We start from the raw sequence: 13,662 nt of genomic DNA on the forward strand, positions 1-13,662 counted from the left end.
GAGGGCACTGTACCTGTCTTAAGTGTTTCTTAAATGTTGGGATAGTCCCTGTCTCAACTCCCTCATCTGGCAGCTTGTTCCATACATCCACCACCGTTTGTGTGAAAAAGATACCCCTCAGTTTCCTATTGAATCTTTTCCCCTTCACCTTAAACCTATGTCCACTGGTCCTCAATTCACCTACTCTGGGCAAGAGACTCTGTGCATCTACCCGATCTATTCCCCTCATGATTTTATATACCTCAATAAGATCGTCCCTCATCCTCCTGCACTCTAAGGAATAGTCCCAGCCTACTCAACCTCTCCCTGTAGCTCAGATTCTCTAGCCCAGGCAACAGCCTTGTAAATCTTCTCTGTGCCCTTTTGCAGCTTAACATCTTTCCCATAATATGGTGCCCAGAACTGAACACAATTGATGTTGAACTGAATACAATTGAGGTTGATCTGACACAATAACCAAAAATTTAAGATCCCTTTACAGATTTTACTTGTTCTTAATCTTTCCAGAGTTGTTCTGGTTTTGTTAGGAGACAATGAAGGGGCTTAAATATCCTTACATGGTGATACTCTTTGAGTAGCATTAAGGAGTAATAAAGCACCTGGCAGTATTTATGGTTTGAGTTGAAATGTGTGGCCATCAAACTCTGTTTAAACATTTACTGAATGCATTGAAGGATGCTAATGTTAATGGACACATTGCTAACTCCCTAATATTATCTCTCATTTATTTTGGGTCAAATATCGTCCAGTTTTCTTTCTTTCTGCTGGACCCAACAAGTGAATCCATGAAGGCATGTACAATGCAGAACACATTGGGCCCAAGCAAGATAATATCACCATAGCATACCAATAAAGGTTCTCGCTCGTCACTATTGGCACCATTTCCGCTTCCTTGGAGCAAGAAGGGCATGAAAGCCGTCTTACTGTTGAAATTCTAATTATTGCCCATGCTGAAAATTCATTGTAAGGCTATGATGAATGCTGTGCAATTTGAAATATTAACTGTGCTTATCTTTCCACAATCTGCTGAATTTTTATGTATTTCTCTTGTGTCTTCGACTGTTTCCCCAAGATGTAATGCACATGCTCAATTCCGAATAGTTGGTTTGGAATTTTGTAAGACTCTGTATAAAAGATATTACTTTATTCCATGCTTCTTTCTTATAAAAGTAGGACATTGCAGATAGATTTAAAAAAAATATTGATTGTTTAAAAGACACAGCATGGAAACAGGCCCTGTGGCCCACCAAGTCCACACCAACCATCCACCACCCGTTCTCACCAATCCTATGTTGTCCCACTTTCGCATTCACTCCCTACACACAAGGGACAATTTACAGAAGGCCAATTAACCTACAAACCTGCGCGCCTTTGGGATGTGGGAAGAAACCAGAGGAAAGCCCGCAGTCACGGTGAAAGTGTAAACTCTGCACAAACAGCACCCGAGGTCAGGATCAAACTCGGACAGCAGCTCTACCAACTGTACAATGTCATTGTGTGTTATAAGTCTTCATTTACCATTGCACCTTTCCTGTCTTCTCAAACGACTGCAAATTTGTCGTGTCAACTGGGGATTTCTTTTTCAGCTACCCTTTCAATGGCATTTTTATCAGTACAGAATGGATCTTACAATTGATGTGGGAATTTGAAGTGGTGTAATTATGCATGAATGTCACATCACTAGGTGGTAAATGGAAGTAGTTTATTTTGAGGATTTAGAGAATTGGCGCTTAAAAAATGGAATGTGAATTTCTTTGAGCTGTTTTCAGTTGTAATGAGCAGTTATGTGACAAATTAACGCATTAAAACTCGCTAATCAACGATGAGTTTCCACAGAGGTTGGTCTGCTTTGCTTGCTTTAACAGCTAGCTTTACTGGTTTTGTGCCTGCTCTGGACTTAAACATCTTTGGTGCTCTTTGGCAGCTTGGCTTCATCGTCATCTTTCAAAGGCCTGACTTCTTCAAGCAAGATGTTGGTGTCTGCTGAATCTCCTGGCACTTCCCTGGCGCCATTTGACCAGAGACTGCCTGTTTTAATGAAGTCAGAATTGCTTCTAACTGACCGTTTTCCCATTCTGGCCTTAAGATTTGATGCCTGATAGGCAAAGGCAATTGTTGACACCAGCAGAATTGTGCAGAAGACAGTTAATATACCTATGATAATTAACCAAATGTAAACTTTATTGCAGCTTCTGCTTTCCCTTGTCTGACCGATCACTGCTTCAGAACCATCATTAACGTATTCATTATCAGTGGTGCCAAGTAGTGCTAGAGTGTGGGTGACGTATTCCTCCTCAGTAGTACCAAGTAGTTCGGTATCATCAGCGACGTATTCTTCCTCAGTGGTACTAAGTAATTCTGCAGAATTGAAAGCATTTTGCTCCTCAGTGGTGTCAAGCATTTCTGCATCCTCAGTAAAGTATTTTTCCTTGGTGGTACTAAGTAATTCTGCAGAATTGAAAGCATTTTGTTCCTCAGTGGTGTCAAGCAGTTCTGCATCCTCAGTAAAGTATTTTTCCTTGGTGGTACTAAGTAATTCTGCAGAACTGAAAGCATTTTGTTCCTCAGTGGTGTCAAGCAGTTCTGGAGCAACAGTAAAGTATTCTTCCTCGGTGGCGCCAAGTGGATTTGGAGCATCAGTAACGTGTTGTTCCTTGGTGGAACCGAGCAATTCTGCAGCATCAGTAACATTTTGTTTCGCAGTGCTACCGAGTGGGCCTGGAGCATCAGAAACGTACTCTTCCCCGGTGATATAGAGTAGTTCTGGAGCGTAGGTGACGTATTCTTTCTCAGTTGTACCAAGTCGTTCTGCAGCATCAGTGACATGTTCTTCCTCAGTGATGCCAAGTTGTGGGAAACCATCTGCTAAAGTAGTCTGTGATGCCACAAATACATGGTTGAGAGCAAGAACCAAGATTCCAATTGTTACCAAGAAAGACTTTTTGAAGTGTCGAGCCATCATTGCTGGGTCCGCACCTGTCAATGGGGGAAAAAATTGTGCTTTGTTACTGTCTGTTTTAAACGGAAGAATTAGAAAACTGCGACAAAGAGGTGTGAGATCATTAACCTCGTTCTTTTCTCCAATTACACTCTACCTCTGCAGGCTTTAGCAACTCTTTACAGTCAGAGAAGCAAATGCATTTCCTAACTTTGTGTTGCTCGCTTCAATTATTCTAAATTCTCACTGTTCTGACCCCGACTTCATTTCATGTAACACTATTGCACTCCAGTGAAATGTGTGAACATTTAGATTCTGATTGTTTCAATAAATTAAGAAACGACATCCTTTTATTGGCTTTAGCCAATCAATGCCACCAGGTCTCTGGCGCTGTTAGACGTGAGGTCTTCCGCTTCAGTAAGAACAATCAAATAGAAAGAGATGGCAAATGAGTGAAATACAGGAGATTTGAGGTGTGTATGACAAAGTTAACAGGCCCGTGCAGTTTAGTTTCGTTTAGAGATACAGTGCGGGAACAGACCCCTCAGCCCACCCGAGTCCGCACTGACCAGCAATCCCCGCACATTAACACTTCCCTACACACACTGGGGACAATTTTACATTTATAACAAGCCAATTAATCACCAAACCTGGATATCTTTGGAGTGTGGGAGGAAACCGAAGATCTCGGAGAAAACCCACGCAGTGCACTGGTAGAAACTCCGTTCAGACAGCACCTGTGGTCAGGATCGAACCCGGGCCTTTGGCGCTGTAAGGCAGTAGCTCTACCGTGACGCCATCGTACCGTCGCATGTCAAGCCAGAGAGAAGGATGCAGGGGACGGGGAAGGAATAAAGAGAGGTGGGAGAAGTGGGTGCATCGGTGGGGGAGAGCGCGCACAGGAAAGAGAGGGGGGAAACGAGGGGGAAATAAGCAGGTTATGGGGCTTTTGGAGATGAGGGATGTGTGCGGAAAGGGGAAAGAAATAGGGTGACCGGAGATGGAGGTGAGAAACGTGTGCACACCAGATTCGGCGAGAGAGAGAGAGGCACGGGAAAGAGATGGGGGGGGGTGGTTGATGTTAATTGAAAGCCTCAACGTTCATACTGTAGGGTTGTTAACTACCCAAGTGGCCAGTTATTTAAAGCTGAGTTAGCGTATACCCTCGGTATTACAGACTTCTTTACAATGGATTATGGTTATACCGTATGGACACTAAGCTGGTTACACAGGCTTCTGGTTACACTGGGGGAGACCATTGATATTGACAAACAATTTATTCAGTTGACACTTGTGCAGTGATTCTCTATTAAACAATGTAAAAACAGCCTTTAGTATTTTTAGCTTGCAGTAACAAAAATACTTTCTTAGCTGTTAAAAAGAACTTTGTATTTGAAAACAACTCATTGTTGAACAAAGTGACCGCTAGGAGGTTGGAGCAAATCCCCCTCACAGTTTTAGAGAACAACAGCAATAACAGACAAAGTCCCTCACCCCCACCCCCATAATGAAGGTTATCTGTGTATGGAAATGTATTTTTCCAGAGGGTAGTGAATCTCTAGAATTCTCTACCGTGGAGAGTACTGCAGGCTAGGTCAAGCTACAGACAGCACCCGTAGTCTGGATGGAACTCGGACTCTGGCGCTGTAAGGCAGCCACTCGACTGCTGCGGCACTGTGCCGGTCTTTAGTGACACGGTAGATGTGTTGAAGCCTGAGGCAGCTCACAGTGAATGGTGGGCAGACTTTAAGTGGCCAGATGGCCATTTCCTGCTCCTGTTTTCTTCATTACTTTGTACCACAACCCCACCCTACCACACCGGAAGAAGCTTGGTATTATCTGCAAACCTGCAAAAGCTGCGAACAACAAAGGGGGGTATGAGAATTTTTTATTTCTCTCAGAACCTAACCTGAGCAGCTGGTTGAGGAAATTATACACAATTACTTTTAAAAGGGACAAAACAGTTGCTACAAGTGAGAACCGTGGTTAAACTTGATAGACACAAAATGCTGCGGTAACTCAGCGGTTCAGGCAGCATCTCCAGAGAACATGAATAGGTGGTGCTTTGGATATGGACCCTTCTTTAGATTTGCTGCAGGAGAGAGTGTGGTTAAAGTTCAAGTTCAAGTGAGTTCGCTCATTTGAACTTGAACTTCTTTTGACTTGCTGCAGGAGGGAGAGTGGTTTAAGTTGGAAGTTTGTTCAATCTGGCATCTCTTGTGAGATACATTAAATGACAATCTTATCACCATCTATATGGATTATAAAGTCCACAAAGGAATTTGGCACAACTCAATCCAGCGACGAGAGGAACGCAGCACAAAGATGTCCATAACATTTGCACTTGGACAAAAATGCTGGAGAAACTCAGCGGGTGCAGCAGCATCCATGGAGCAAAGGAAATAGGCAACGTTTCGGGACCGAAACATTGCCTATTTCCTTCGCTCCATAGATGCTGCTGCACCCGCTGAGTTTCTCCAGCATTTTTGTCTACCTTCGATTTTTCAGCATCTGCTGCTCCTTCTTAAACATAACATTTGTACTGGTGCCTTTGGAGATTGGGATAGAGGCAACATCTCTTGTATCAGACATGGATATAACCAAATGGAAGAATTGCTCTTTTTTCCACCACTGTAATATTTCTAACTTTTAAGGCATGTTTTTTAAAATGCATTATCTAAAACTTGGTAGTAAAACATGCTGTTTGTCCCAAAGCTCATCCCCCAACGCCAATGGGTCATCCAACAGTTAAGGGCCTATCCCAATGTACGAGGAAATTTAAGAGTTCTCCCGCATTCTCCCCTGATTCGAGTTTGTGTAATGTACGTAGCGGGTCCGTAGGAGTTCGTGGATGTCACGTAGCGGCTCGTGCGAGTAACGGTAGGTACTCGGGGAAATCCGGTAAACTCGTGACGTTTTTTTTCAACACTGTGAAAAATGTCCACGAGTAAAAAGAATACTCGTGATTAAATTTTTTAAAACGTTTTACTCGTACGAGCCACTACATACCTGCTGCGTACATTACACGAGCTCGAATCAGGGGAGAACTCCGGAGAACTCTTGAATTACCTCGTTCAGTGGGACAGGCCCTTTAGCATTGAAACCTGTGGATTGAAGAACATTTCCATTCTCAATTCAAAAGACAGAAAATCAAATTATAGTAGCGATTTTATAATTGAATGTAGATTCTTTGTTTAGAATACACTTGGCCAAGATGTTTGGGCAGAATGTGGATGACAGTGTTGTATCATCTTGTGTATACTGTGACTATTTACAAGGAAGCTGACAACTGGATCATTGACCTCTGATTGTCGTGAACATCAGCAACTTAGCTCTATGCACGACTACAGTTCGAGTTTCTTTTTAAACGTTCAGCACATGGTTTAAAATTTAAGTTCCTCCACACCTGGAAACTTTATACTTCACAAATGTGAAATTTAAATGTCGAAGACACTCAGTCTCGCCGAACTGGGTGAAATATTCCAGGGAGAGTGGCCAGCAAAATTTGATGTTCGTAACTAGCATCACTGGAACATTTTAAGACGCGAGAATAAACCGTGGTCAAAGATTTTTGCGGGGCAGAGAAACCAAGCAAGATGGTTGAAATAAAAGTTCCTTTCAAATCGAGAAAATTGCATCAAAAAAATGAGTTGCATTTCCATATTTCTGCTTCCATTCTGAAGCTGCAGCTTTTGTGGTCGGCTTCTACCAAATCAGCAATACCACGAGCCTGAGCTGCTCTGATCTTTCTCTCGCTTGTCCCACCCGAAAGTAAGAACAGAAATTTCCCCCATTTTACAAAAAGGGAATATGAAAAAATATTCCAATATCTTTGGGGGTTAGATCGGAGGAGAATGCCCGGTGTTTTCTGCTCATTCAGAAGGTCTGATTGTAAGATTGAATATGTCAAACGTTCTTGAGCTTAAAGGATTACAGCAACAGTAATTTACCTTTTCGACAAGTTGTTGATGACTTCTTATCAGTTCGGTGAAGTGTCGTCCAAAGCAGAGAGTTTTTGCCCAATTGCTATTCAAGGCAATGACTTCATTGATCTTGGTATAAATCGTAATGAAGAAATGCTAAAAGCCTTCCTTCTGTGAATGCATTGCAACACCACATTCGACACTGATGACGTTGGTCAACCACAAAGGATTAACACATTTCCTATTCAGCAAATGGAGTTTTTTGACATTTCAAAAAAGGAGCCTCATGAACATTTCTCTCAATCACCTGAAGATAGATTTTTGTTTTGGAAAGCTAGAACCGCTCTTCCCCCCCACCCTCTCTCTCTTTCTGCCCCTCTCTCTCTCCCTCTCCCTCCCCGTTCTGTGTCTCTGCCCCTCTCTCTGTGTATCTGCCCCCTCTCTCTTTCTACCCCCTCCCTCTCTAGAAGCGCCTGTGAGCTGGGGGCTATGCATGAGTGGATAGGGCATGGATGGGGTAAAAGGAGCGAATTAATAATAGTAATGTAATATCAAGGGAGTTGGTTAATGTGTGTATGTGACGCTGCAGACCGCCCCCCCCTCCCCGCAACTGCCCGTTGGGACGGGATCCAACGGGCCCCACTTGGTCCAGTGTAAATTAAAAAATAAAAATAAAAATGGATGAAGGATGAGTCGACTTTGTTTAAATATCAAACCTTTAGGAGAATTGGAAGTTACAGGAAGAAATGAAAACAATGTGAGAATGGAAGGCAAAGGATAATAGTCATCAAGTCTGCCCTCAATGGCCAATTACTGGATTCAACTATGAAGCAAAAAGTTTAAAAGAAGTTGATTCTTATTGTAAAAGTTGACATGATTTAATTGACTTAAACCACACAGTAAGATTGGGAACTAAAACGACAAAGTTCATAGATAGAGTGCACAAATTATCTGGAAGAACCAAGGAAATGTTCGGCCTTTTGAGTTATGACATTTACTTTCTTACTTTTGATATTAAATGACCAAATTTATTCCATAAGTTACTAAATGTGCAGGTACCACCATGAGGTACAAAAGCATTCGACTGCTGCTTCACAAATAAAAACCATTAATAACATCACATATGCAGGCACAAAAAACAGCAGTGAAACAAGAAATATGACATGTCAGAAAGAAGGAATTGCACAACTAGTGCTTAAATTAGAGACCATAATTTCTTCAAGAAGTAGTTAGAGCAATGAAAAAAAGATGAGTTTGCAGAAAAGTTGATTAAAAACCAGATAGAAACTTGATGAGCCAAGCACTCTTGGTGTTCTACTGTTTTTATTTTTAGGGGTGAAGGAAAATTACCAAATGATGTGCAAGCCATATTTTAAATAATATTGTGCCAAACCAAAACTATTGCACAATGTTACCAAAATAAAGTTATGATTGCACAGTAGCGCAGCTGGTCGAGCTGCCGTCTCACAGCACCAGAAAACTGGGTTTGATCCTGAATTCAGGCGCCGTCTGTGTGGAGTTTGCACGTTCTCCCTGTGTCCACGTGAGTTTCCTTCGGGTGCTCTGGTTACCTCGACATCCCAAAGACGTGCAGGTTTTTTAATGTTGAATGGCCTCGGTAAATTGTCCCTCGTGTGCCGGGAGTGGGAAACGTAGAACTTGTGTGAATGGGTAATCGATGACTGAGTTGGATTCGGTAGGCCGAAGGACCAGTTTTTATGCTGTATTTGTAATCATAAATCAATTTTACTTTTTCCCAATGGCTTGACTGGTATTGCACGTATGATAGCTGGTGCTAAGGATCAAGCATCAAGAATTGATACCTTTCACTTCTCTCAGATGTGTCGGCCTCATGTTGAATGATGTTGGTCCATTTTGATTTGCATGCTTTTGGCCCACATTGTATGCAGGCTCCCCAATGACTCAACAGGGTAGTGACCGTGCATTTGCATTTATTATAAGTTGTATAAGAGTCAAATCTAGCATAATTCTTAAAGTATCTGTTACTTTACTGTTGGTAAAAATCTTTGCAGAATAATACTGGGTGATAGAGTGGCACGGTGGATAATAGGGCAGCACAGTGGCACAACGGTAGAGTTGCAGCCTCAAAGCGCTTGCAGCGCCGGTGACCCGGGTTATATCCCGACTACGGGATGTACAGAGTTTGTGCGTTCTCCCCGTGACCGCGTGGGTTTTCTCCGAGATCTTCGGTTTCCTCCCACACTCAAGTCGTACAGGTTTGTAGGTTAATTTGCTAAGTGTGAGTGTAAATTGTCCCTAGTGTTAATGTGCGGGGATCGCTGGCTGGTGTGGACCCGGTGAGCCGAAGGGCCTGTTTCCGCGCTGTATCTCTAAACTAAACCAAACTAATCCTGGAAAATTCTCTGCATTCTAAGTGAGATTTAGCCTTTTCCATCTGGACTAAAGCCTGTTGGAAACTCTTGTTTTTTTGTTTGGATGAATGAAATTAAATGAGTAGGTACTTCACTGGCAGTAATTCAGATCAGAGAGAATTATGCTCCATGTTGAGGTACAGTTACTTCATTCCCTACCGTTACCCACTTTACAGCTAACAGTCTTAAGACATTTCTCCTAAGAAATGAGACTGTGTTGTATGAAAAGGCACCAGCAGGCTCAATGTGGCAATGGCAGCAGGAAGAAAAAAATATTCATAACTTGTAAAAAAATCTGAAACTGTGGATTAATGCAAAAAATTACATCAAGTGGCTTTCACTCCAACTGAGGTTAAGTGGTGCCATCTACATTTTGTAGTTTTGCTCGGGTAAGCTGGGCGGATGAGCAGTCCACTACCAGCAAAAAAAATCTTCATAAAATACAACTGGCGCAGCTGGTCCAGCTGCTGCCTCATAGCGCCAGAGACCCGGGTTTGATCCTAACCTTGGGTGTTATCTCTGTGGATTTTATACGTTCTCTGACCGCGTGGATTTCCTCTGGGTGCTCTGGTTTCCTCCCACATCCCATCCATGTTTGGGTTTGTCAATGGCATCTGTAAGATTTCCCTGAGTGTGTAGCGAGTGGATGAAAAAGTGGGATGGGTGTATGGGTGATCAACGGTAAACAAGGCGGGTCCAAGAGCTGTATCTCGAAACCAAACTAACAACCATTTTTGATGAAGATTCTTTGAGTTTTGGAAGGAACTTTCACCGAATGGGAAATTAAATTTATGACCATGAAAAGGCCCACACCATATTATTCATGCCGATGTTTTATTCAGTTAATCACCAGGAGCAACTGGTGATGGACAAACAATTCTTTGCATTTAAATCAACCTTAAACCTCAAAATGTCATAACCACCTCACCTTAAAAATTCCAGGTGAGGTGGTTATGACATTTTAGTTTCCTGGCATCTCAAGTGTAACAAACCTTCAAACCAAGGCGACCATAGGGGACAATGTGCACATTATGAAGTGTTACGATTACAGTCCAGCAAAATCTCTGTTTTATTAAAAAAAATAACATTTTCATTCAGTTGGCAATTTAGCTTGTAAACACAAGGAACACGATTTACAAGTATGTTGCCAGGACTCTTGAGCTAAAGGTTGCGTAGGATAGGACTCTATTTCTTGTAGTGCAGGAGGATGAGGGGTGATCTTATTGAGGTGCATAAAATCATTAGGAATAAATCAGGTTGACTGACACACAGTCTCTTGCCCAGAGTTGATGAATCAAGGACCAGGGTACATAGGTTTATGGTGAGGGGAGAAAGATTTAATAGGAATTTGATGGGTAATTTTTTCACACAAAGTGTGTGGAAGGAGCTGCAAGAGGAGGTAGTTGAGGCTGGTTCTATCGGGATGTTCAAGAAACATTTAGACAGGTACATGGACCGGACTGATTTGGGCCAAACACAAGCAGGTGGGGCTAGTATAGATGGGACATGTTGGCCGGTGTGGGCAAGTTGGGCCAAAGGGCCTTTTTCCACGCTGCACCTTTCATTTGTGGCTGCTGAAAGAGCTTCAGGGCTAATTGGATTTTTAAACCTAGTTATTGTTTAGCCTAACATGAAAATCAAGTTACTCACAGCTAAATCCCCCAGAAGGAATGTATCAGAGGATATGGCGCATAGTACAGTTCTTTTAATATTAGATGTTAGAAAATAGGTGCAGGAGGAGGCCATTCGGCCCTTCGAGCCAGCACCGCCATTCATTGTGATCATGGCTGATCATCCACAATCAGTAGCCTGTGCCTGCCTTCTCCCCATACCCCTTTATTCCGCTAGCACCAAGAGCTCTATCTAACGCTCTTTTAAATTAATCCAGTGAATTGGCTATCACGGCCTTCTGTGGCAGAGAATTCCACAAATTCACAACTCCCTGGGTGAAAATGTTTTTTCTCATCTCAGTTTTAAATGGCCTCCCCTTTATTTTTAGATTGTGGCCCCTGATTCTGGACTCCCCCAACATTGGGAACATTTTACCTGCATCTTGCTTGTCCAGTCTTTTCATAATTTTATGTTTCTATATGATTCCCTCTCATCCTTCTAAATTCCAGTGAATACAAGCCCAGTCTTTCCAATCTTTCCTCATATGACAGTCTCGCCAATCCCAGGGATTAACCTTGTGAACCTACGCTGCACTCCCTCAATAGCAAGGATGTCCTTCCTCAAAAACTGCACACAATACTCCAGATGTGGTCTCACCAGGGCCCTATACAACTGCAGAAGGACTTCTTTACTCCCATACTCAAATCCTCTCATTATGAAGGCCAACATGCCATTAGCTTTCTTCACTGCCTGTTGTACCTGCATGTTTACTTTCAGTGACTGGTGTACAAGGACACCCAGGTCTCGTTGCATTTTCCTTTTTCCTAATCTGACACGATTGAGATAATCTGCCTCTTTGCTCTTGCCGTCAAAGTGAATAATATCACATTTATCTACATTATACTGCATCTGCCATGCAACTGCCCATTCACTCAACCTGTCCAAGTCACCCTGCAACCTCCTAGCATCCTCTTCGCAGTTCACACTGCCACAATATCTGCAAATTTGCCAGTGTTACTTTTAATCCCATCATCTAAATCATTAATATATATTGTAAATAGTTGAGGCCCCAGCACTGAGCCTTGCGGCACTCTACTCATCACTGCCTGCCATTCTGACAAGGACCCGTTTATTCCTACGCTTTGTTTCCTGTCTGCCAACCAATTCTCTATCCATGTCAATACCCCACCCCCAATACCATGTGCTCTAATTTTGCCCACTAATCTCCTGTGTGGGACCTCATCAAAGGCTTTCTGAAATACACTACATCCACTGGCTCTCATTCATTTATTTTATTTGTCACATTCTCAAAAATTCCAGAAGATTAGTCAAGCAGGATTTCCCCTTCATAAATCGATGCTGACTTTGACCAATCCTTTTACTGCTATCCAAATACTCCGTTTTTACCTCTTTAATAATTGACTCCAGCATCTTCCCCACCACCGATGTCAGGCTAACTGATGAATAATTCCTCGTTTCCTCTCTCGCTCCTTTCTTGAAAATTGGGATAACATTAGCTATCCTCTAATCCACAGGAACTGATCCTGAATCTATAGAACATTGGAAAAATTATCACCAATGCGTCCACGATTCTAGAACCACCTCCTTGAGTACCCTGGGATGCAGACCATCAGGCCCTGGGGATATGTCAACCTTCAATCCCATCAGTCTACCCAACACTATTTCTCACCTAATGCAAATTTCTTTCAGTTCCTCTGTTTCCCTACATCCTCTGTCCTCTAGTACATCTGGGAGATTATTTGTGTCTTCCTTAGGGAAGACAGGGCCAAAGTACCTGTTCAACTTCTGCCATTTCCTTGTTCCCCATAATAATTTCACCTTTCTGCCTTCAAGGGACCCACATTTGTCTCTAATCGTTATCTCTTAACATACCTAAAGAAGTTTTTACAATCCTTTATATTCTTGGCGAGCTTACCTTCATATTTCATCTTTTCACCCCGTATTTCCCTTTTTGTTACCTTCTGATGTCCTTTGAAAGTGTCCCAATCTTCTGGCTTCCCGCATATTCTGCTTGCCTTTTCTTTTAGTTTTATACCGTCCCGAACTTCCCTTGTCAGCCACGGTTGCCTCTTACTCCCCTTAGAATCTTAATGGCGTGTCCCACTTGGCTGTCATTTGCACTTAATTTACGCAACATCATTTGCGTGATGACATAGGCAGTGCCGTGCGGACTCGCAGGATTTTGTGATGTACAAAATCTTCGCGCGCCATCTGCGTGACGCGCTAATGACGGCCAAATTGGACAGGCCCTTTAGGTAGACAAAAATGCCCGGAGGGGGCAGGAAATCGAAAGGAAGAGGCGGAGACAGTAGGCTTCTGGGAGAGCTGGGAAGAATCTTTCTTCCTCTTTGGAATGAAATGATCCTGCATCTTCTGGATTATAGCCAGAAATTCCTGCCATTGCTGTTCCACCGTCATTCCTGCTAGGATCCTTTTCCAGTCGACCTTGGCCAGCTCCTCTCTCATGCTTTCATAGTCCCCTTTGTTGAACTGCAACACCGACACTTCTGATTTAACCTTCTCCCTCTCAAATTGCAGATTAAAATTTATCATATAATGGTCACTACCTCCGAGCGGTTCCATTACCTTGAGTTCCCTTATTAAATCTGATTCATTAAATCCAGAATTGCCTTCTCTCTGGCAGGCTCCAATACAAGCTGCTCTAGGAATCCATCTCAGAGGCACTCAACAAACTCCCTTTCATGGATTCCCGAACCAACCTGATTTTCTCAGTCCACCGGAATATTGAAATCTCCCATAACCACAGTGGCATTAC

At 42.7% G+C, this 13,662-nt stretch overlaps 2 protein-coding genes across 10 annotated transcripts in view; one reads left to right on the top strand and one right to left on the bottom strand.

Annotated features, from left to right (window-relative positions):
- Window positions 1-13,662, top strand: part of nf1 (neurofibromin 1) — a 325,252-nt gene that overhangs the window by 243,530 nt on the left and 68,060 nt on the right. The window lies entirely within an intron of this gene.
- LOC116988787 lies at window positions 329-7,038 on the bottom strand. The gene is made up of 2 exons (XM_033045696.1): window positions 6,889-7,038; window positions 329-2,976 (listed from the first exon to the last, which is right to left on the bottom strand). The coding sequence occupies exon 2, from the start codon at window positions 2,960-2,962 to the stop codon at window positions 1,898-1,900; it is 1,065 nt and encodes a 354-aa protein (XP_032901587.1). The 5' UTR covers window positions 2,963-2,976; window positions 6,889-7,038; the 3' UTR covers window positions 329-1,897.

This window comes from Amblyraja radiata, chromosome 28 (assembly GCF_010909765.2).
Source record: "Amblyraja radiata isolate CabotCenter1 chromosome 28, sAmbRad1.1.pri, whole genome shotgun sequence".
Classification (NCBI taxonomy): Eukaryota; Metazoa; Chordata; class Chondrichthyes; order Rajiformes; family Rajidae; genus Amblyraja; species Amblyraja radiata.

Excerpts from the sequence above, each read along its gene's own strand:
- LOC116988787 (XM_033045696.1), bottom strand. The coding sequence starts at position 2,962 with ATGATGGCTCGACACTTCAAAAAGTCTTTCTTGGTAACAATTGGAATC.